The sequence below is a fragment of the Oryctolagus cuniculus genome, chromosome 20, assembly GCF_964237555.1.
Source record: "Oryctolagus cuniculus chromosome 20, mOryCun1.1, whole genome shotgun sequence".
NCBI classification, from domain to species: Eukaryota; Metazoa; Chordata; class Mammalia; order Lagomorpha; family Leporidae; genus Oryctolagus; species Oryctolagus cuniculus.
In genome coordinates, this window is record NC_091451.1 from 37083968 (window position 1) to 37108917 (window position 24950).

Below are 24950 nucleotides of genomic sequence, written 5' to 3' on the forward strand. Positions count from 1 at the left end.
AACAGATGGAAAAATCACTCTCTGTCCCACTTACTCTCTTTGCTTTTTGAATAAATTAAGTAAATTTTTAAAAGGTCAAATATGTTGTGTAATTGGAGTTCCAAAACAGGAGGAGAGTGAGGATGAAGCAGAAAAAATATATGGACAAATATTCTATATTGTGATAGTGCTTTGAAATACATTCATACATTAATTTGTTAATATTCAACAAATATGCACAAAATTCAATAAACAAACCTTTGGGTAGTTCCCTGTAAGATTTACATTGAAAGAAAACTATAAGTAGATCACTAAACTCCAGCAGATAATATACAAGGATACTTCTTGTAAAAGCTCATGAAAAATGTGCATTATCTTTTAGTTTCCGTTTTCCATGAATTTTACAAAGTACTTTCATATGATTAAGTATTTAGAGGGAAGTGTACTGGTGTTTTCAATTTAGTCTAAGCTGCATTCCCTCTCCTACCAAAAAACTGAATTATGGACAGAAGAATGGATAGGTGGATAGATATGTGATAAATCAAGAATAGTGAAAATGTACTGAAGAATTGTGTGGTGCACACATAGGTAGTCACTGTTTTGTTTCTTCTACCTTTCTATGTGTTTGAAATTGTTTTAATAAAATTTTTAGGAAAAAAAGTCGTTTGGATTACCAGTATTTGAATGGAATAACAGTTTTTTTTAAGATTTATTTATGGAGCCGGCGCCGTGGCTCAATAGGCTAATCCTCCACCTTGCGGCGCCGGCACACCGGGTTCTAGTCCCGGTCGGGGCGCCGGATTCTGTCCCGGTTGCCCCTCTTCCAGGCCAGCTCTCTGCTATGGCCAGGGAGTGCAGTGGAGGATGGCCCAGGTGCTTGGGCCCTGCACCCCATGGGAGACCAGGAAAAGCACCTGGCTCCTGGCTCCTGCCATCGGATCAGCGCGGTGCGCCGGCTGCAGCGGCGGCCATTGGAGGGTGAACCAACGGCAAAGGAAGACCTTTCTCTCTGTCTCTCTCTCTCTCACTGTCCACTCTGCCTGTCAAAAATAAAATAAAAAAAAAATAAAAAAAAAAAAGATTTATTTATGTATTTATTTGAAAAGCATTGTCACAGAGGGAGAGAAAGAGAAGACATCTTCCATTTGCTGGTTCCCCCCACAAATGGCTGCAATGGCCAGTACACAGCCAGGCTGAAGCCAGGAGCTTCATCAGGGTCTCCCACGTAGGTGGCAGGGACCCAAGCACTTGGGCCAGCCTCCACTGCTTTGCCAGGTGCATTATCAGGGAGCTGGGTAAGAAGCGGAGCAGCTGGGACACGAACCAGTGCCCACATGGGTTGCCAGCGTCACAGGAAGCAGCTTAATCTGGTACACCACAACACTGGCCCCAACGATCATTGTTTTTAAAAAACAAGAACTATTAGTTCATTGGTCTCTACAACACTTGCCAAACTTCAGCCAATGAATCTACCTTATTCAAGTAGCTATCTGGATTGGGGAATATAGACTGGAGAAGACAGAAGGAAAGGGGGATTACTTGTTTCCTTATTTCTCATTGCACCAGACTTTAGAAAACAGCAGATAAGAAACTATATATTTTCTGTTTATGATCAAGTATAGAATAATTCCTTTATTATTTTCTTTCTAGATATGTGAAGGATACCTGAGATATTACATTATTCCTTTTAACAAGGTTAAATCTATACAGAAATGTGTTGCATCATGATCTGATTTCATAATGGGACATTTCAAAAATACTATACATTAAGTCTCTATTGGAAAAAATGAAACATAAAAAGTACATAATTTTTATATAAATTCTGTATTAAAGATACAAAGGAGCAAAATAATACGTAAATGCTTTATGTTGACTTGCAATTCTTGGAACTTTGTTTACCTTCAAGGCCTTCTAGATGTGAAAGAGTTCCTTGTGTCCTGGGTTGAATGTAAGATAACTTAAACTTAGGCACTACAAAGGGTACTTCTTTGCCATCAGATGGTAATTTGGAAAGCAAATAATCTTCAGTACAGCCAATCTGAGGCTTTACAGAAACAGAAGTCAACGGAGGTGTACAGATGGTAGTTCTCTGACCGTCTGAAACTGCGGCTTTCAAGTCTCTTTCTCCAGAAACTGTAAATAAAAAAGAAACGAAGATGACACCACAAAGTATATATATATATAATAATCTAAGCCTAGAATGTTGTGGCACTTATTTAATCATTTTATAAGAAATTCCTGGAATATGAACTACTCTTTGGTTCTATCAAGCACTCCTAGAATCTACACTTTGTCCAGTTAATGTTTGAGCAATTAATATGTTACTGCCAAAGTACATTAACTTATCATAGTGATTAAAGTAGCTTTTAAGGAGTCTTGTTCCCACACAAGTTACAGATGGAAAATAAATTTATTTTGTAGTTAATTCCACATGCCGTCAAGTAAAATCTAGTTATTTAAAGATACTACCTATAAGGCAATTCCTGTTGTTAGTACTACTGGTTCACACCGAGTTTTAAACATACAAAACAATTCTGTAAAGAAGATAAAGTTCTCCAAGTCTACAAAAATCTCTACCAAATCACAAAATAAAATGCACACTGACCCTAGATATGCAATAGCAACTCACTCTGTCCCGGCTTCTATGACCCATTTTATCCATTATCTGGAATTATATGTGATTTCTAAGTTGCATTACTTTTGATGGGGAGTTAAGGGACACCTGGAATTAATCTTTAAGTACATTTAGTATTATCTGTATTGAATGAAGTAACTACCAGTGTGTAGGAATCTATGAAATGCTTTTATATAAAAAAGAAATGTTCGTATTTATATATACTAGAAACTCTATACGCTCTGCTCTAGACTAAGAAATACAAAAAAGGGTCAGAGAAAAATCATTCCAGTCATAGCCTTAAAAGCTAAGGAAACCATGCATTAGACAGAGACATCTCAGGAGTTCTGGATAAATGTGGGTTTAATAAAGTTATGGGTCTCTTCCCCTTTGGTCATTCATTCATAAAAGACATTTTAAAATGTATTATACATAAATTGGAAATTCTTTATTTTAATCAAAACACTTGTCAGTTACATTCTCACCAAACACACTTCTCTTCTCTCCCTGCCTTTGCTGATACTACGCCATCCATAGGTAATACTCATGTCCAACTCTCACATTTTCTTACTTTCGTCTGTCCATCCACCTTGCTAAAACCTTGTCCAGACTCCCATGACCATATTTTTATATTTTTATCATTATATCCCTGAGGCATATTTTTATCATGATATCCCTGAGTGCCTCCTGGGTTGAATTCATCCCTCCCCCATCTCCAGGGTACATGGAGTTCTGGATACTTACCTAGTTTGCCTACATTTCCACCTTCCTTATTAAGTTAGAAAACATGCCTAATTTATTTTTCTTTTGCAAAATTCCAAAAACAAAGAAGATTCTAAATAAATGTTTTTTAAAATCAAAACAAAACTCACAGCTGTGCTTTTCTGGTTCGCCATAGAAACATCCTCTACAACAACTCTTTATAAATTCTGTTGCCATTATATTCAATTTCCAATATCCAGCAGAAGGTAAAAACTTCCAATTTTATTATTAACCTATTGAAAGAACAGAAAACAAGTTAAACTGATCATGCTTAATGCCCTTAGCAAGATTCAATAAATATATAGCACTGGGGCCAGAGTTGTGGTATAATGGGTTAAGCCACTGCTTGTGATGCCACCATCCCATACAGGCACTGATTTAAGTCCCAGATGCTCCACCCCCAATCCTGTTCCCTGCTAATGTACCTGGAAAAGCAACGAAAGATGGCCCAAGTGCTTGGGCCCTTTCTGGAAGACCTGGATGAAGCTCCTGGCTACTGGCTTCAGCCTTACCCATCCCTGGCTGTTAACGGCCATTTGGGGAGTGAATCAGTAGATGCAAGATCTCTCTGTTTCTCCTCCTAACTCTGCCTTATGAATAAATAAGTAAATCTTAAAAACAAGTCATAGTATCCATCTTTCTAAGACATCATGAGGGCCCTAAGGCAAAAATAATTCTGGGGAAGATAGATCTTTGGTCCCATATATAATTTTCTATAACCTAGGATCACTATAAATTATCAAAATGATATTCTTAAAAATTATAAAACAACCTTAATGTGAAAATCTGAAAAAATAAAAAACCCACTATTAAATTTTTTCTTTCACCTGATAGGTCTAAAATCTATGTCTAAGCAAGATGGGAGAGAAAATACAGCACTCATAGAAAGTGTAAGAAAAATTTCACTTCAAGATCAATTATTTTGGTAATCCAAAGTTCTTACAACAAACAGGAGGCAATAAATAACTGAATATTATTTTAATCCTTAGAATTATATTAGCAGAAAGATACATATTTTACCCTGTAACATACAGAGAGAGAGACACTACAAATAAGATAAATACAAATAAAAGGAGTCTTTTATATTTACCACAACCATAAAATTCTAAGAATTTCACATCCAGTTTCCCACCTTAACATCAATGCCTTCATTCCAAATGTACTCTTCATTTATGCTTAAACTCCATACATTTTTTGGGAAAATTTAAACATATGCTTAAGAAAATATGACAACAAAATCCAAATCTTTCAGATTAAATCATTATCAAGCTCACAGCAAGTTTGATTTCATCTCTACTTCCCCAATTACCCTGTTCTTTGGATTATTTTGAAATAAATTCCAATCACATAGTTTCATCCATAAATAGTTGAGTAATAATCTCTAAAAGACATGGCAGAGAATACAGGACTTAACTCTGACAAGCTCTCAATGGCTGAAGATCACTTAGAGCATTACACATAATATCTGTACAAAGGAAAATATTTTGCCAGCTTCAAAGCATATACAGCTCTATTTTCTTTATATGCGAGTAACTGACGTATTTTCAAAATATGTTGCTTTGGGGCACAGAGAAGAGCTTTATGAGAGATATAAGCATGAGTGGTACTGAAAAACAGTGGGCAGGTTTTAAATGAGACACATGATGTTCACAACCACCCAATTCACTACCTTCCTGAAGATCACTGTCCGCCCATCTAAAGTTAGCGGTCTGGTCATTCATGGTTTAACTGGTTCACAAATGATTCGCCAACATTCGATACACATCAAATGTAGAAGGTCTGGTCATTTCCTATCATATGAAAAATAATTCAAGTTTTCCTTTGTACAGCACTTCTATTTTCCTCTAATTATGTGTTTAGGAATAGTGCTCATGGGATATCATTGCCATAATGCAGGTAACAGCTTCTGAGTATTTCTTGTACCCTGTGTGGAAAGCTTTCTTTTTAGGTGTGACTCTATCAATCGAATCTGGTTTGGCAAGTCCACCCAAGTCATGATCTGTATTTAAGAAGCATGGGGCCAGTGCTGTGGCGCAGTGGGTTAACTCCCTGGCTTGAAGCACCGGCATCCCATGTGGGCACCAGTTCAAGTCTCAGCTGCTCCACTTCCAATCCAGCTCTCTTCTATGGCCTGGGAAAGCAGTGGAGGATAGCCCAAGTCCTTAGGCCCCTGCACCCGAGTGGGAGACCCGGAGGAAGCTCCTGGCTCTTGGCTTCAGATCGGCTCAGCTCTGGCCACTGCAGCCAACTGGAGAGTGAACCATTAGATGGAAGCCCTCTCTCTCTCCCTCTCCTCTGTGTAACTCTTATAAATAAATAAATAAATAAATAAATAAATAAATTTTAAAAAAGCATGCATGTATATTTACTTATTTGTATCATTTAATATCCATAAATGTGTATATATCAATAATCAGTTGGGCAATAGAATTCTAAGTCAGAAATTCTGATGGCAAAGATATTTTAAAACACTTTTAGAGGGGAATGAAAAATATTGATGCCTTATCTAGCATTGTTCATAAAATACTCATATCTCCTTTCTGTAAACGATGTCAGCCTCAAATAATTTTAAGCTCTTGTGCTCAAACCAATCATTAATTGACACTCGGACCAGCAGTTAATAAGTCTCTGGTACTGATAATATAGCTTGGAAGATGATTCTGAATGACTACTCTAGAGTGAAACTGAAAGAAAAAACATAGTTCTATTTCTGAATGTATTGACTAGCTTCCTGATAACAACTTGAGGACATTCAGAGCTGTAAAGCTAAATGTCTAAAAGCAGTAAATAACTGCTATGTGTTATGCTGGCTTTGGAGAAATAGTTCTAACCATATATGATATGGGGTTGAATTTTGTCCTGAGTTAATACACACTTGTACAAGATATACAGAACATGTTGACATGCCTAAGACTGAATCACATCTCTCCTGTATGTTCATTTTTTTTTTTTTTTTTTTTTTTTTTTTTTACAGGCAGAGTGGACAGTGAGAGAGAGACAGAGAGAAAGGTCTTCCTTTGCCATTGGTTCACCCTCCAATGGCCGCCGCTGCAGCCGGCGCACCGTGCTGATCCGATGGCAGGAGCCAGGATCTAGGTGCTTTTCCTGGTCTCCCATGGGGTGCAGGGCCCAAGCACCTGGGCCATCCTCCACTGCACTCCCTGGCCATAGCAGAGAGCTGGCCTGGAAGAGGGGCAACCGGGACAGAATCCGGCGCCCCGACCGGGACTAGAACCCGGTGTGCCGGCGCCGCAAGGTGGAGGATTAGCCTATTGAGCCACGGCGCCGGCCCTCCTGTATGTTCATTTATACACTGCTTTTTCTTAATATTTAGATTTCTTTGGTTACCATGTTTATGTATTTTGGAGAATAAAAATTTCTTAGATGTATGACTGGGTAGACCTTAAAACAACTAAGAGAAGCATAAAACGTGGATAGCTGTTAAAATCTGAGTTAACCTTATGGTGCTGTACTGCTCTCTAAAGAAATGCTGTTATGTAGCCCCAGCTTACTTCTTAGAGCTTGCTTATTTTGCTTTTATATATTTAATAAAAATTGTCTCAAGTGTTAAAAAATACATACCTGTAAATACATTACAACATATCAAATATTTCTAAAGGTATACATAAGAACATAATCATAATAGTACTACCACATATAAAAACGTTACTAACTTTCCAGCTGGTGTTCAAATTTCCCCTATTGTCCTAACATTTTTTAATCGTTGTTTCATTGAAATCAAGACCAAAATCTGGTTTTGTGGTTTTTGTTTTGTTTTGTTTTTGCTGTTAAAAACAGTAACTCTTAGAAACCATAGCTCTGGGGCCAGCACTGTGGTGGAGCGGGTAAAGCTGCTGCCTGCAGTGCCAGCATCCCATGGGGGCACCAGTTCAAGACCCACTTCTGATCCAGCTCTCTGCTGTGGCCTGGGAAAGCAGTAGAAGATGACCCAAGTTCTTGGGCCCCTGCACCTGTGTGGGAGACCCAGAAGAAGCTCTTGGCTCCTGGCTCCGGATCAGCGCAGCTCCAGCTGTTGCAGCCAACTGAGGAGTAAACCAGTGGATGGAAGCACAACTTCATGAATATATATGAAGAGCCACTGAATTAAATACATTAAAGAGGTATTACGGTATGTGAATTATATGTAAAAATTATATCTAAAAAATTTATATGTAAAATTATATCTAAAAATTTGCTTTGCCCTTTCCTTTATAAAAATTTATTTTCATTCATTTGATAGGCAGAGCAAAAGAGAAAGGGAGACAAAGAGAGATCTTCCATCTGCTGGTTCACTTCCCAAATGTCCTCAACAACTGGGGCTGAGGCAGGTGGAAGTCAGGAGCCAGGAATTCCATTTGTCTCCCACGTAGTTGCCAGAATACAAGCACCTGAGACATCATTTGCTGCCTCTCTTGGTGTGCATTACCAGGAAGTTGAACCAGAAGTGGGGGCTTGACTTCAACCCAGGCAATCAGAGTCCCAGGTGGCAGCTTCATCAGGTGCACCACAATGGCTGCCTCCCCACCCAGCCCCCCCCCCCAAAAAAAAAGATTCACATCATGAAATTTGTTTAGACCACCAAGGCGATACTGGACTCCCCACCCTGCCAGTCTGCTTGGTGGCTGTAACTTTCCAAGGATAGGCTTTTCTCTCCATTTTATTTGGCACAGAGGCCATTTTCCTTGCAGTCCCTTGAAGGAAGCAGAGTGAACTTTCAATACAGCACAGCCTTTTGGGATCCCAGAATTAGATACAGAAAGTCTCCTGTTACCTTGAATGAGCCTTGGGCTGACTTTCGACTATCCCTAGATTGCTACAAGTTCACCAAATATCTAGTTAAATCTATCAAGTCTCCCTGTTTAGTAAATACCCTTGAAGCAAATAAGACTTAAGAATTCTTTTCTCGTATTTTCAGCTTTACCTTAGGTTTTGGCATGTTAATTCCGAACTTTTTAAATTGTTTCTGAAATACAGCATTCTTAGCTTTTTCAATGTAAGCTGTTTTCAGTGTAACTTACTATATTCCTCAAATGAAAATTCCATATTTACTTTTTAAGTTAAAAAGAACTTTAGTGAGTTAGGACAAGATTTGCAAAAACTAAAGTCAGACAGAGTTACATCAGAGTAGCTTCAGTATTATTTGCGACCTCAGGTAATTATAGCACGTATCAAAGAATTGAATAACATTATACTCCAAGTAAAGGTTCTTTAAAAAATATATTTGTTTATTTAAGAGGCAGAGTTACAGAGCGAGGAAGAGCGCTGTTTCACTCCCAAAATGGCTGGGCTGATCTGGAGCCAGGAGCTTCTTCTGGGTCTCTCACCTGGGTACAAGGGCCCAAGCACTAGGGCCACCTTTCACTGCTTTCCAAGGCCATTAGCAGGGAACTGGATCTGAAGTGGTGCAGCTGGGACTTGAACCGGCACTCATATGGAATGCCAGTGCCACAGGCACAGGTTTAACCTACTATGCCAAAGCACCAGCCTCTCAAGGTTCTTTATACATTGGACTGTGATAATGATAAACAGGTAAAAAAAAAAAAATAACCCTGAAACATATCCAGTTACAGAGACACTTGACATATGATACTTACAGATTTATGGAATGGAAAACAGAATATTCAATAAATTTGCTGGGAAAATTTGATTACTCATGTGGAAAAAAGAAACAAAGCTAGATCCTAACATCACACCACACAAAAATTTTTTTTATAAAAACTTCTTCATGGATTAAATATATAAATATGAAAGACACACTACTCACTGAGAAAGAGATATCTGCTACCTGCATAAGTGACAAGGGATTAATATCCATAATATATGAAGAACTTCTAGAAATCAATGTTTGAAAGACAAAAATTATAGGAAAAAGAGATTTTTCACAGAAAAAGAACTATATAAGATTCAACATCATCAGTTAAGGAAATATAAATTAAATCCTCAATGGGATAAAATTTCTCACCCACCAAATTGTCAAGATGAAACAATTCAAGCATTCATACATGTACAAATGTCCTAACTGCTGTTGAAAAAAGGAACAAAATGAGCACCTGTACACTGCTTGTGAAGGTACAAGCCAGTATAATCACTTCACGAAGCAATTCAGTATTATCTAAAAAAAATTGATTAACGAAAGGCCTAGGAAATCCTAGCACACAAAGAGACATGGATTAGAATGATAAAAACCAAACAGCTTTTAATAGCAAAAAGCAAAAAAAAATTTTTTTTTTTTGTTTTTTTTGTTTTTGTTTTTGTTTTTTTTTTTTTTGACAGGCAGAGTGGACAGTGAGAGAGAGAGAGAGAGAGAAAGGTCCTCCTTTTTGCCGTTGGTTCACCCTCCAATGGCCGCCGCTGCAGCCGGCGCACCGCGCTGATCCGATGGCAGGAGCCAGGATCCAGGTGCTTTTCCTGGTCTCCCATGGGGTGCAGGGCCCAAGCACCTGGGCCATCCTCCACTGCACTCCCTGGCCATAGCAGAGAGCTGGCCTGGAAGAGGGGCAACCGGGACAGAATCCGGCGCCCTGACCGGGACTAGAACCCGGTGTGCCGGCGCCGCAAGGTGGAGGATTAGCCTATTGAGCCACGGCGCCGGCCCGCAAAAAAAAAAATTTTTAAAGACTGAAAATACCCTAAATATCCATCAAAACAATAGACAAACAGTAGGAAAGTCACAGAATGGAAAAACAAATTATAACACATCAACTTGGGGAAATATGGGGCTGGTGTTGTGGTTTAGCAGGTAGTGGGTGCCAGTTTGATTCCTGGCTGCTCCACTTGCGACTCAGTTCCCTGCTTGTGTGTCTAGGAAAGCAGAAGATGGCCTAAGTGCTTGGGTCCCTGCACCCACAGGGGAGACCTGGATGAAGCTCCTGGCTTCAAGCCTAGCCCAGTCCCGACTGTTGCAGCTCTCTGGGGGAGTGAACCAGTGGATAGACGATGCCTCCCCCTGTCTCTTCCATCCTCTAACTCTGTCTTTAAAAAAAAAAAAAAAAAAGATTTACCTATTTGAAAGGAGAAATATCATAAATTAGTCATGTGCAAAAAAGTCACAGAAGTCATATACTTACATTTACACATTCCAAAATAGATAAAACTAAACAATACATTGTTTAGGAGTGCTTACATGTGTGGTAATAAACAGAAAATCAAGAAAGTGGAAAGAGAAATATAGAATCAAGGAGAATATATACAGGGAAGCTTCAAAAATGTTATGCATTATTTCTCAAAAATGAGCTGGGTACAGAGATTTTTTTTTTGTATTCTGTAAATCTGTAGATATATCAGAAGCACTGTCTTGCACATAAAAATTAAGGAAACACATGGTTGAGGTACAAAAGATGAAAAACAAAGAAAGCTACATGAAGAAAATAAAAATTTCCCATAATCTCATTACATAACCTAACTATAGAATTTAAAGGGGTTAAATATACTTAAATGTTGAGTTTCTCCCAATAAGTACATCCTTAAAATGTACAACTAAATGAGCCTGACATCTGCACGCACTGGGGAAAGCATTCATCACAGCGAAGGAAATGAACATGTCCGCCATCCTCCACATCTTCTCTTGCCCCTTTTAAATTCATTCCTCTCTACATTTCCTCATTCCATTCCCAAGCAACCACTAATGAGGTTTTTGTCACATTTGTTTGCATTTTCTGTAATTCTATTGAGTATATATTTGGGCATAGTTTATGTATGTTTCATCTTAATAGATATGGCCAAAAAGTTTTCCAAAATGCACCAACTTATACTCCACCAGCAAAGTATGAAAGTTCCAGTCTCTCCACATCTTCATTAATGCTTTAATCATTCTATTCATATTCCAAAGGCAAATACTCACTAAACTACTTGTCTGAACTGTAGAATAAAAAAAATTAAACTTTCAATAAAGACTGAAGTAGAACTCAAATTTTAAACTAAGATCATTTTCCCTCGAATGTATAATAATGAAAGCAAAGGCCCCAACAGATGTATTCCTTGACACTGAGTTAGTGAAAATGCCCGACTTACCTCTACGATTTTAAGAATCACTGAGCCGTACATGAAAGAATCGCATGACTGAAAGCAAGTGCAGACTATGAACGTACTGGAACACAGGTGAAACACAGCCCAGCAGTTTGTACGTGTGATGTGAACACTGATAACACCTGAACCCAACACACCAAACGACCACTAGAATAAGTATTTGCAGTTTGAATGGAGGGAGATGAAAGATTTTATTATCAACAGTTCACTATGTTCAACTTTCTCTCAGTTCCTGCTACTGAACCCTGAGAGAGGAGCATTTGCAGAGTCAAAATAATGTTTCTCAAAATAAGGATTCTACACACCTTCTCGCCGCTTCTTCCAGGCACACTTCAAATCCAGCTTTTGCCATTTAAGTTTGCTGAGGTCATTAATCACCTCCTAACTATCCAAAGTCAATAGGCGCTTCATCAGTTCCTAACTTCCTGATCCCACTGCCTCATTTGGCTCCTAGACAGACTTTTCTCCTCATTAAAACTCCCCCACTCTCCTCCAGACCAGCACTGTAGCACAGTGGGTTAAACCACCTCTTGCGATGATGGCATCCCATATCCCATACCGGAGAGTGAGGTTCAGTCCTGGTTGTTCGGTTTCTGACCCAGCTCCTTTTTACTGCACCTAAGAAGGCAGACAACGGCCCAAGTAGGAGACAATGACTCCACGTAGGAGTCTCAGATGGAGTTCTTGCTCCTGGCTTCAGTCTGGCCCAGTCCTGACTTCCGCGACCATTTGGAGAATGAACCAGCAGATGTAAATCAATTTCTCTCTGTCTCTGTCTCTCTACCTTTCAAATAACTAAATCTTTAAAACAAAGCAAAACTAAAAAGCAAACTCTTTCCTCTCCTACCTTCTGCAAAGCCACCGTCCCCTAGTCTTCCTCTTTCTGGACCGTTCCTCCTTGGTCTCCAGCGCTGTCTGTACCCCTCACTTAATACTGGCATTTCCATCCCAGTTCTTCTTCTGTACTTTTACACCCCAACAGGATTAACTATCACAAATCCACTGCTGCTTCCAACCTCTATAACTGAAATTAACTTCAGAAAAACCAGATACCAGTATTTTTAACTGCCAACTAGACAGCACTGCCAGATGTCCTACAAAATTTTCCAACTCCTTTTCTCTCAACCTGAATTAATCTCTCAGCTTATTAGTTTTATTCATAAATACACCACAACTATTCAGCTGAAGCCAATAAAATACAAGGCATACTCGAAAAATTTTTCTCGAAGAGCTAAATAGGATGAACTTTTACTAAGGTTCTTTCCCCACCATATGAAGTAACTCAAATTAATTAGCAAAAACGATAAAGCACAGCACAGGTGATAAAAGGCAAACTGTCCAGGCTTCTAGCTCTCAAAGGCAAGCAAAAGGAACACTTCCTCCTAGAAAACCTAAATTTTAACCGCGAAGTCGCCTATCAACATATTAAACGGGTAAACAGGATTTTATTGTTGTTCTGATTAATTCACAATATTTTCCAGGCCTACTTTTTAAAAGTCGGCATTAATTAGGAAAAGCACAACACTAGGACCTGCCTCTTGGAGTGAGAATCAGAATATTGTTGTAACTACAAAAGCAATCCCACTACACACCATATTTTAACCATTCTAAAGGCATCGAGGCCTTTGGCTTGGCACCCGCCCCATCTCTGTCCGGACGTCCTATCGGGGTGCCATGCGCCCCACAACTCATCCATGGTCTCCTCCTACGAGGGAAACCACAGCTGAGAAGCGCGGGACCTGGAAGTCGGATCCCAAACCTGGCTGACCGGACGGCAGTTTGCAAACACCTGAGCAAGGTGACACCTTGACACCCCTTCGCCAACGCACAGCGCCTCAGAAATACCCCGGATGAAAACCCTGGGCTTCAGCTGCTCGCGCCGGACCTCGCGGGGAGCGGGATCCGCGTGCCTTCCCGGGACCGCAGCCCACCGCGGGCCGGGGCGGGGGGCGCGCGCAGCCTCACCCGCGAGCCTGGGGCCGCCCCTCTCTCCCGTCGGGGGTCCCGCCCTCGCCCCCCGCCCCTCCAGGCTCCCCGGGGAGCCGTCGCGGGCCCTAACCCTCCCTCAGGCCTCGGCCAGGCGGGTGTCTGAGGAGACCCCAGACCCGGGGCGACATCTGAAGGAGCGAGTCACAGACGACGACGGACGCACAAACACGCGCGCGAAAGCGGGTGCTCCACGGCCACGCGGCGCGGCGGCCGGGGGCCAGGAGGGCTCTGCCCCACCCGCCCGCCACGCACCTCTCAGGACCCGGCCGGCGGCGTCCCGAGGCGCGAGGGCGCCCCACGCGCGGCCCTCCCGGGCCCTCCCCAGCCCTCTCCCGCGCTGAGGCTGCGCCTGGCGGCCGCGGCCGCGTACCTGCTCCGGGCAGCGGGCGCTCTGCCTCGACCACGGGCGGCCACGCCGACTCCGCGAGCTGCCGCCCCGCGCCCCGCGCCCCGCGCGGTCCCCGGGCAGCCCCGCCCAGCCCGGCGGGAGGTGCGCGCGAGGGGCGGGGCCGCCGCCTACCTGAGCGCGCTGCGCCTGCGCCCTCGGGACAGGTGGCGCGGAGCGCGTCGCACCTGCGGCGGGCTGGGGGCTCCGGAGGGACAGCGCAGGTAGCAGAAAGCCGCTGGCCTGGTGAAGGTGCCTCAACCGAAGACGGAGGCGTGGTCTTTCCTGCCGGAGACGTGCCGACGTTTTTTTCTTACAGGTGGAGAAGTGTGGCTACTTGACTTTTAGTCTTTTTATAGGAAGTCTGACTGTGAAGTTTGAGGATCAGCCCGAGTCTCCTCACTTGGTTGCCTGACACCTGCTCCCACCACCTTGCTGTCAGTGAGTGCCTTGGAAGGAATATTCAAGGTGTCCACCACCGCGCCTTGCGCCCTAGCCCCTTATCCCTGCCGCCAACCCTGGTAAGGGATTTGTGACCCCTTTAAAAAAAAAAAGGTACTTCCGGTTCTGGAAATCTCAACACTGTGCTTGCACAGCAGCTGGGTGAATTTCCAGATTATTTCTTGAACGGCTCGTCTTTGGAGAGGCTGATAGATTGTCCATCGGAGTGAGGGTTAATGTTTTTCTTTCTGCAGAGCCATCTTTCCTAAAGTGAGTTCGCACAATCCCCAGGCTCTGGGGATGCTGGAGTGAGGGTGGAGGTGCACCCCAAAGTCACATGAATCTGGGGACAGAGGCACAGTATAATTGCCTTCCCTAAGACCCACAGATCCAAGAACCATGCTTTACTGTGTTTAATCCTACGTCTCCCAGATTTGATCCTGGAGCTCTCTTCTTGAGAAATGCCCGTCACAATCCTTGGATGTGAGTGTTTCAGCAAACACTTGAAATTCCCAGTGCGTTCACCTTCAATAATTTATCACCAATGTTTGCACAGTTCTGTGCTGTTTACACAAAGCTTTCATATGAGTCATTTAATCCTGGCAACCCCAATGTAGCTGTTGTTTTCCTCACTTTAGAATTGAAAACTAAGGGTCAACCAACCACCGGTGGCTATATGTGAGTGTATATGTATTTATACACATACATACACAGAGAGAGAGAGACATCTTAAGAAATTGTAATGACTTTTGTGTATACTATATATTTGGCACTATATGTCTCTGTCTCATTTGACCTTTAAGTAGAGCACATTATTGGTTAGAAACTTCCAGATTCATGTGTTGGTTGAAGCCCTGGAGGACGAGGACAAGACCATATCTCTACCTATGTTTTACCCCTCAGCAGCACCCAACATGGTGTAGGGCACAAAAGTGTCACTCAGATGTGCTCACTGAAGAATGAATGAATGCCCAAATGCTCAGTGACTATGGACTGAGTCCTTGGTTCCCTAAGTGAACAATTTTAACAACCTCTTAAGAGCAGGCAACAAGTGTTGTGGCACGGGGTGGGGTTGGGGGGTTAAACCACCAGTTGGGATAACCACATTCCATATTGGAGTACCTGGGATAGAGTCCCACTTCTGGTCCAGCTTCCTGCTAATATACACCCTGGTAGGCACCAGACCTGGCTCCTGGCTCCTGCCTACGACCTGGCCCAGCTCCAGCCATTGTGGACATTTGGGGAGTGAACCAGCAGATCAAAGTTCTCCCTCTCTCTCTCTTTCCCTCCCTCTCTCCCCCACCCCGTCTCTTTCTCCCTCCAATACCCCCATTGCTCTGCCTTTCAAATAAATAATAAGCTTTTAAAAATACATTAAAAAAAGAAGAAATTCCAAGAACAGACACTCCTGGAGTTGTTTCTCATTTTCTTCCACAGTCCATCTGAAAAAGCTTTCTCAGAAGAATCCGCTCTGTTGACAGACACAGTTCTTGCAAAATCATGGAATCACTTCCTTTGTTTTCCTTGAGACGGGCCTCCTTCCTGTTCGACTCTCAGAAGTAAGGCTACCATTGAGAAGAATGAAGGACATTTTATACCTTTCTTTGTGCTCTTGTGTTTCACCTCTTCCCATAAAAGGATCATTGTAGTAACACGAGTGAGCTTTTGTCTCTTTAATGTTACCAATATTATATTATTTGAGGCAGATCTGGGGAAAATATATTTTGGTTGATGTAGCACACTGCTTAGATTTTAATATATGGTGATTCTTTTCAATTGATAGAAACAACTCAGTAATCCTGATTCCTGATTTCCATGCATTCTTTCTTCATTTAATGCAATGCTTTGTGACTCAACCCAGGCCTGCCCCTCCAGTATCAACTCTACTACCCACCACTACACGTTTTTGACCACCTAAACTAATTGCAGTTCCCCAAATTGTTAAATTTTTACATGTTGTTCCCTTTACCTCTCTCCCGAGGGCATCCACTGGCAAACTTGTATTCATGCAGCTGATGGATCATCTTTCTTGGGAAATGAAACCCCCCCATGCCCATCCCTGATTAAAACAGATAACCTTTCTTGGTGGTCTCACTCCAGTCCACCCCCACCCTTATCATAGCACCCACACAAAAGTTGTGACTATTGGTTTCTTTTCCTTCTTCCTACTAAACTCATTCTATGTGAGTTACCACTGGCAGGAATTATGACTTGCACCTCTATTTCCTGGGTTCATAGTATAGCAGCTGATACATGCACTCAGATATTTGTTCAATGAATGAAAACCTATCTTCAAAAGAACATGCGCTTTTAGAATGCTTGTGAAATAATTTCACAAATATAAATGGTCATATGAATACAAAGGGGGTGGCAGAGTTCTGCTTTTTTCAAATGTTTTCTCTCCTGCTCTCTGCCTTAGAAGAAGATAATGCCAAAAGTCTAGACATAGCCATTCATTCATTCATTCATTCGCTTGTTTACTTGTTGAACATTATTTTTGTTTGTGAGTGTCCCCAATTTTTTTTTTTTACAGGCAGAGTGGACAGTGAGAGAGAGAGAGAGAGAAAGGTCTTCCTTTTGCCGTTGGTTCACCCTCCAATGGCCGCCGCCGTGGCCGGTGCGCTGCGGCTGGCGCACTGCGCCTATCTGAAGGCAGGAGCCAGGTGCTTCTCCTGGTCTCCCATGGGGTGCAGGGCCCAAGCACTTGGGCCATCCTCCACTGCACTCCCTGGCCACAGCAGAGAGCTGGCCTGGAAGAGGGGCAACCGGGACAGAATCCAGTGCCCCGACTGGGACTAGAACCTGGTGTGCCGGCGCCACTAGGCAGAGGATTAGCCTATTGAGCTGCGGCGCCGGCCGTGTGTGTCCCCAATTTAACAGGTGCAGTCCTGGGCACTTGCTTCAGAAACTGACAACAGTGTCATGGATGCTGTCACTGAAAATCAATCCCTATTATTGGGTGCACAACTAGAGTGATTTACCCATTTCTCTTGCATTTAGGTAAGGCCTTGTGACCAGTTCTGGACAATGGGATTTGAGCAGAAAAAGATTTCTAGATCTGGGCAACCAAAAACAGGTGGACTTTCACTCTTTTCTCCCTCTTCCCGTTCTTAGACAACCTTGGGAGATGATGAAACCATGCCAAAGCTGACTGCGCAGTGAGATAAGCCTGTGTCCTGGATTGACTTCATGGAACAAGGTTCTCCCTGCAGCCTACTATCCTTGGTTAGAGTAGGATGTGAGTGGAAAATAAAATTTATTCTGTGAACCACTAATGTTTGGGAATTTTTTCCCCAGCAGTTAGCTACTTACTTGGATGAGCACCATTGTGAATGATGATACATAGATTCCATAAAACATACAGAGAATGTTGTTTCCTGCCATAGGCATTGTTTGAAAAACATGGACTATGAAAAATGTCACACTGAGTATTAGGGTCATAAAAACTTTGTCCCAAGTGGATACAAATCTTCATGAATGCCCAGATCTTTGTTCTGCATCTGATCAGAATGCTGACCTAAAGGCAAATGTAGCATCACCCTCACATTATCTTCATCAGCCTTTCTCAGTCTCAGTCTCTTTTAGGCATTTTGAAGGATTTCCCTGAAGGGGGTTGGGGAAGGCCAGTGTTACTCAAAACCATGCGAATGTTAGGAAGTGATAAAGGGTAGGAGTGAGCAGGTGGGAACTGAAGGGCCTGGAAAAGCTTACTGAGGACTTGGTACACTAATCTACAGGAGGCACAGTTGAATATGCTGGGAACTGTGATGGGATGAGTTTCTTTCCTGGGTAGCTGGTACCCAATAAAATAAGGTGGCGATGGGGCAATAGCTGAGTGTAGATGCTTTACTAAGGGACCTAAACAATGGAGGCCTCTTTGCTCGGTGTCTTGCCACAAAGCCCTTCCCCCAAACATCCCCAACCCTCTCTTCCAAATCCCACTTATCAGTGAAATGTCATAGCCCCAGAAGACTGAGCGTCTCACTGGAGGCTGATATGAAAAATACTCAGCACCTCTGGAGGGAGGCCATAGCATCAGGGGGAGCAAAGCAAGGCTAAGAAGGAGAAACATGGAATGAGAAGATCCAGAAAAGGGGGGGAGGGGAGAGTTCTGACAGCCACATGATCAACTCACCCACGAGGAGCAGCTGGTCCAGAAAGCATTCGAGCACATGGAGTAGCTCATTTGGAATTGCCCCAGAATTCCAGAAGAGAGGTCTCCAGGCTCACTGAGCAGAACAGAGAAGCAGCCGAATCCCCGATTCCTGTGAACCCCATATGGACTGGAAGAAATGACTCAAACCTAAAGTAAATGATTGCATTCTTCTGGACTCCATGTCAACTTGCTTAAGCTGGAACCATGTTTCCCCAAATTTCTTTCCCTAAATGGATCTAAGTTGGATTGGCCAAAAAGAGGAATTTGAGCAAGACTTGGAAGGTAAAAGAGAAACAGAGCTATTCTTTTCTGAGATCGATATGAGGACACGCAGTGGCACATGGACACATGGCAGGCTCTGGCCCGTCCTCACTCTTCTCATCTCACACTTCTTCCCATCTGCTGGCCCTGATGACCACCAGAGAGCCCTCCCCAGTCTCTAGAGATTGGTGGAAGAAGTACAGAAGTGACAGCTACGTAGGAGTGACAGCTATCCATGGACTTTGGTACAGCTGCCCTCCTGGGTACTTCTCCAGAGTTCAGTGAGCCTGGATTCCTAGACTCACTACAAGGCCCGAGCCCACAAGTCTACCTAGACTGATCAGGAGGGCTGGTAAGTGACTTCTCCAGCCCTTCAAGTTCACTTCCAAATCCTTATATCACTAGTTCTTCCCACAAAGTCTATGAGCTGTTATTCCTGTATCAGTAATGCTCCAATGGTTCTGCTTCCATGATTAAACCCATCTCATACACTATGGGTGTCCCTGGCTGCCCAACAGAAGGACTGCGTGGATCCGCTTTTACAGGCAGGGTGCTGGGGTTATCCAGAGAAACTTCAAAGATTTGCGTAAAAATTACACCACGGCAGATAGCTCTCCCATGAGAGGGTACTTTGTTGCCTCCTGTCTTTATAGCCGAATTGACTTTCAGCTCTTTCCCCCTTTAACCTACTGCTGATCTCTCTTGAAACAGAGGCTCTGTCAGGCTCACTGGGAGCAGACAATAGGGTGCCTGTCTATTAATATAGAATGAGGAACAGAATTGTCACAGGGCCCAGACATTCGTATCTCACGGCCAGAACATGGCGCCTGCAAAGCACAGCCATCTAGGAAGCTACGTGATAATGAGGATTCCTGGGGAGGGACAGGGAACTAAATTGTAGGAGGGTTAGGAGGAGTATTGAGCATTTCCTGGCGTGAAGAGCTATTCTCAGTATCACGGAAGGAACCGGCCTGTGAATGTCACACACAGGCTGGGTGGTGCCACTCGGGGGACGCGTGCATACCCTTCCTCTCTGTAGAGAGGCCAGCGTTGGCCCCAGGACTTCCTCCTCCACCAGACCCATGCCCTTTGCTGTCCCTTGAAGTTCCTGTCTCTGCAGGAGTGGGGTGTATTTCCCTGCCATTAGATTTTGGGCTTGGCCATGTGATTTGCGCTGGTTGATAGAAAGAGACGAAAGTAATGATGATGAAGTTCTGAGCCTCGGCCTTAAAAGACTTCATGTGTTTCTTCTTGCTCTTTTGTGCTTCTCCCAACACTAGATTTACCTGGGCCAGACTGCTAGACCGAGGAGTGTGCATGACTCAGAGAACAGAGCAATGCAGATGGGCCCAGCCCAGATCAGTTAATCCTCAGCTGCCCAGCAGACACATGAGAAATAACAGACGGTTGTATTTACACAGCCGTGGGATCTGGGGACTGTTTGTTACACAGCAGTAGTTACTGGATGTAGCCCGCAGTCATGGTCTTCTGGGATGGGTGGTAGAGGTGCTGTAACCCCTCCGTGGCTGCAGAATGCCAGACCAGAGTGCCCGGGACTCTATCCCCCTCCCCAAGTCACTAGGGGGTACTCATGGGGTCAAGGGTCAGCGAGAAGATTCAGCTTCTTGCCCTCAGTAAAATTTCATTTAATATTTTCTGTCTCTGGTTTACATGTAAAATCTAAATATTTATCACAGCAGACGAAAGACTTATAAACTCTTCAGAAGTCTACTCTGGAATATGAATGTTTGTAAATGCCACTCAGAATCAATATGGGAAATAAAATTTGAAGTTGATTCTTTGTAATTTTTGCTTTCATCGGAGTTTTAGGAAAACTCGTGTGCCCAGCAAAATCCCCAGGCAGACCGGGATGCCAGAGCTTTCCTTAAATCTGTTCCAGTTCCATAAGGAGAACTTATGAAGAAATGAGGCTGGCAGACGAACCAAAAATCCAGGGACATGTTTTCAAGACGCTTGCATCTTTAGTTTGTTAGTTTAAAGTACACATCAGTTCCTGTATGAGTTAGAAGCATGGGGGAGGTTGTCCTCAAAAGGCTTAGAATCATATTTTTTCAGGCATCCCCTCATTCTCCACCACTCCCTGTCTTTTGTCTTTCATTAGCTTCCCCCACCCTTCCAGTTTATGAAGGGACAGATGATATTTTTTGAGAATATGTGGGAGGTCTGTAATCCATTTCCTACTCGATGTGGGTTACATTTACCAGAAGGGGAAAAACACAAAACAAACAGTGCAACGCACTTCCAGCACAGCTGGGCAGCAGCTCATGAACCGGCTTTTCAAGAGCTATGGATCACTCTGCGAGGTGACAGCGCTCAGGGGACAGGCCGGGGGCTTTGAGGGCCAGCAAAGCATCCCCTTCTGTTGCTAAAAAACATCCCCTCAGGAAACAATTTGGCCTTTCCTGCAAAACATGAACTTGCTTGGCAGCTCGACCCAACTCATCACCCCTGTTCGTCTCAGCCTTAGAGCCTGATTAATAACAATGCACATCCGAGAACAGAGAGAATCCAGTGGCCGTAGGGAAGGGGGAGGGGTGCTGAACAAATAGGCCTGCGCCCACGCCTTCACGCACACACAGACTCCAGCTCAGAAAGCCATGCTTTTTTTAAAAAAAGATTTATTCATTTATTTATTTATTTGAAAGTCAGAGTTACACAGAGAAAGGAGGAGAGGCAGAGAGAGAGAGAGAGAGAGAGAGAGAGGTCTTCCATCCACTGGTTCACTCCCCAGTTGACCGCAATGGCTGGAGCTGTGCCCATCTGAAGCCAGGAACCAGGAGCTTCTTCCAGGCCTCCCATGTGGGTGCAGGGGCCCAAGGACTTGGGCCACCTTACACTGCTTTCCTAGGCCATAGCAGAGAGCTGTATTGGAAGTGGAGCAGCTGGGACTTGAACTGGCACCCATGTGGGATGCCAGCACTAGGCAGTGGCTTTACTAGCTACACCACATTGCTGGCCATACTAATGGTTCTTCTACTTGTATTTATTTTAGTGCTTGCAACAACCTTGAAAGAATTCATAGCTACTGTTTTATAGACTTTATAGAGTGCTAACTTTTCCAGGACCACAGAGAAGTGATCAAGGAGCCAGGACTTGAACCAGCAGGTCTCAGAAAGGGCAGGACCTGAAGCAGCCCAGACACCCTCAGCTCTCACCTTGTGCTTCTCTTTCTCTCTCTCTCTTTTTTTTTTTTTTTTTTTTTTTTTTACAGGCAGAGTGGACAGTGAGAGAGAGAGAGACAGAGAGAAAGGTCTTCCTTTGCCGTTGGTTCACCCTCCAATGGCTGCCGCGGCCGGCGCACTGCGCCTATCCGAAGGCAGGAGCCAGGTGCTTCTCCTGGTCTCCCATGGGGTGCAGGGCCCAAGCACTTGGGCCATCCTCCACTGCACTCCGGGGCCACAGCAGAGAGCTGGCCTGGAAGAGGGGCAACTGGGACAGAATCCGGCACCCCGACCGGGACTAGAACCCGGTGTGCGGGCGCCGCAGGCAGAGGGTTAGCCTATTGAGCCGTGGCGCCGGCCTTGTGCTTCTCTCAAATTCTCATTCTCACTCCTTGTTGTTCACCTGCGCAGCCCAGCTAGCTTCTCAGAGTCTCCAATCCATCAACGACGCAGTGCACACCCGATTCCCTAACGACATCTCTGATGGTAGATCTGCTAGTCCTGTGAGCCCCCCCACCCCCCATAAGAAGTAACTGCCTGTCCCTGACCAGATTCCTGGCTGGTGCAGCTCGTATTTCCTGGCCAGGCTACACACAAGACGCAGGTTGCTGGCGGGTCTCTGATTGGGCAGCACTGGGCCAGAGGTGTGCTTGGCGCAGTCATTGAGGGATCTGCTGCTCTACCTTCTGAGTGACAAAGCACCCCAAGACCCTGTGCATGCACAGCTCTTCCTCACGCTCCAGGACTCGTCAACCGGTAAGTACAGTGAAACGATGCTGTATTGACAGCCAAGGCTAGCTCATAAAAGGTGATCTCTTTGGATGCTTGCTCTTGCAATCCAGCCACTGTCTCTGAGGAAGCCCAAGTAGTTTGTGGAGAGACTCACGTGAAGAGGCCCAGGTGGAAAGCAATGAGATCCACTACCCTCAAATCTGAGCCAGCACCTCTTGCCCAGGCATGTGACTGAGCTGTCTTGGAAGGGCTTCGTCCAGGCCCTGGTTGAGCGTCCCCTGCGGCCCCCTTTGGAGCAGATACAAGCCTTCCCCACTATACCCTGCCCTTATTGTAGTTTCATAATCATAAATCAAACTGGCTTTGGGAAGCTTTGTTCCATTACCATAGATAACTGATTGTGTCAATCAAAAGGAAGCCCAAAGTCAGATCTTGCTTCAGAGTCACTGGTTCCGTGAGTCAACCGTTTATCTTCTAATGTTTCCCTCTCCTTTCTCTGTTCTGCATAATCTAAGCGTTGTTTTAAATCACTTTCCTTTGTCACTGGAGAATGGCTGCCTGGGACAATCCTCCTTCAAGTCAGGTGAGGGGACAGAATGGATTCTCCTGGATCATTTTTGAGAAACTTTTCCAGAAGCCAGCAAGCCTCTCCCCATGTCTCTTGGGCCAGAACTGGGTCACAGGCTCACTCTTGAACCAACGCTGGTAACGAGCGTGAAGCATCCTTTTGTCTAATCAGGACATCCCTTAAAGAGAAATCAATGACCCCAACCACAGTGCTGGCACTAACGGAGTAGGATGGGTATCAGAAAGCCACTTCACCAACCTAAGACACTTTGTCAAAGGAAGACTCTCAGGTTGTGGGCAGCCTGGGCGTTTGATAACCAGGAGAAAACATACAGGTCAGGACCATCTCGAGTGAGCCAGCAGAGGGTCTAGCTTTGTCCAGATTGTCTGCTTTCAAAATCACTTTGAAAAATCTGACTCTGGACCTTTCTTTTCTCCCATTTTAGGGCATCTCCCTTTTTATCACCTGTCTCACTTTCATCAACCATCTGCATATTTGTACCTGCTCTCTCGCAATGGTCAGTCTACTAGGGCAAAAATGCACTACTTAGTTTCTGGTAACTTGGGCAAGGGTTTTCCGTCTTTGCCATGAAATAACTAAGGCTTCATGATGGTCTTGGAACTAGGAAAAATCAATCAGTTCTGTTTTCAGTAATAGGAGACAGGTTGGTGGCCATGTTGCTCTTTTTTGACAGGCAGAGTGGACAGTGAGAGAGAGACAGAGAGAAAGGTCTTCCTTTGCTGTTGGTTCACCCTCTAATAGCTGCCGCGGCCGGCGCGCTGCAACCGGCACACTGCGCTGATCCAAAGCCAGGAGCCAGGTGTTTCTCCTGGTCTCCCATACGGGTTCAGGCCTCAAGGACCTGGGCCATCCTCCACTGCCTTCCCAGGCCACTGCAGAGAGCTGGACTGGAAGAGGAGCAACCGGGACAGAATCCGGCGCCCCGATCGGGACCAGAACCTGGGGTACCAGCGCCGCAGGCAGAGGATTAGCCTATTGAGCAGCGGTGCCAGCCGCCATGTCTCTTCTATAATAAAGGAGAATGAGTTTGCTGCACTAACCGAAATAAAGATAACTAATGGTGGTGCTGTCTCTGTGGCATAGATTAGGTCTCCGCCTGTGGCACCAGCATCTCACATGGGCACTGGTTCCAGTATTGGCTGCACCACTTCCAATCCAGCTCCCTGCTGGTGGCCTGGGAGAGCAGTAGAAGATGACCCAAGTCCTTGGGCCCCTGCATCAATGTAGGAGAAATGGAAGAAGCTCCTGGCTCCTGGCTTCAGTTTGGCCCAGCTGCAGCCGCTGTGGCCATTTGGGGGGTAAACCAGTAGATGGAAGACCTTTGTTTGTCTGTCTCTCCCTGTCTGTCTGTAACTCTACCCTCTCAAATCAATAAAAAAAAAAAAAAAAAAAAAGATAGGGGCTGGCGCTCGCTGAGGCGTAGCCGGTAAAGCCACTGCCTGTAGTGCAGGCATCCCATATGGGTCCCGATTTGAGTCCCGGCTGTTCCACTTCCGATCTAGCTCTCTGCTATGGCCTGGGAAAGCAGTGGAAGATGACCTAAGTCCTTGGGCACCTGCATGGGAGGCCCAGGAGATGCTCCAAGCTCCTGGCTTCGGATTGGCACAGCTCTGGCTGTTGCAGCCATTTGGGGAGTGAACCAGTGGATGGAAGACCTTTCTCTCCCTGCCTCTGCCTCTCTGTAACTCTGCCTTTCAAATAAATAAATAAATCTTTAAAAAAAAAATAATTGGCAGGCGCTGCGGTTCACTTGGCTAATCTTCCGCCTATGGTGCCGGCACCCTGGGTTCTAGTCCAGGTTGGGGCACCGGATTATGTCCTGGTTGCTCCCCTTC

General features: G+C 44.4%; 1 protein-coding gene across 4 annotated transcripts in view; it reads right to left on the reverse strand.

Moving 5' to 3' along the window:
- Window positions 1-14620, reverse strand: part of TC2N (tandem C2 domains, nuclear) — a 40625-nt gene extending 26005 nt beyond the window's left edge. For 3 of the 4 annotated variants that reach the window (XM_070065348.1, XM_051826456.2, XM_051826453.2), the window contains exons 1-3: window positions 13740-13864; window positions 3466-3588; window positions 1879-2112 (exon numbers count right to left, since the gene is read on the reverse strand). In XM_070065348.1, coding sequence (XP_069921449.1) covers window positions 1879-2112; window positions 3466-3532 — 301 coding nt within the window. In that variant the 5' untranslated portion in view covers window positions 3533-3588; window positions 13740-13864. Of the gene's footprint in view, window positions 1-1878; window positions 2113-3465; window positions 3589-13739; window positions 13865-13889 lie in introns of those variants that run through there. The other variant, XM_051826454.2, reaches the window with a different exon arrangement.
- Window positions 14621-24950: the final 10330 nt, after the last annotated feature.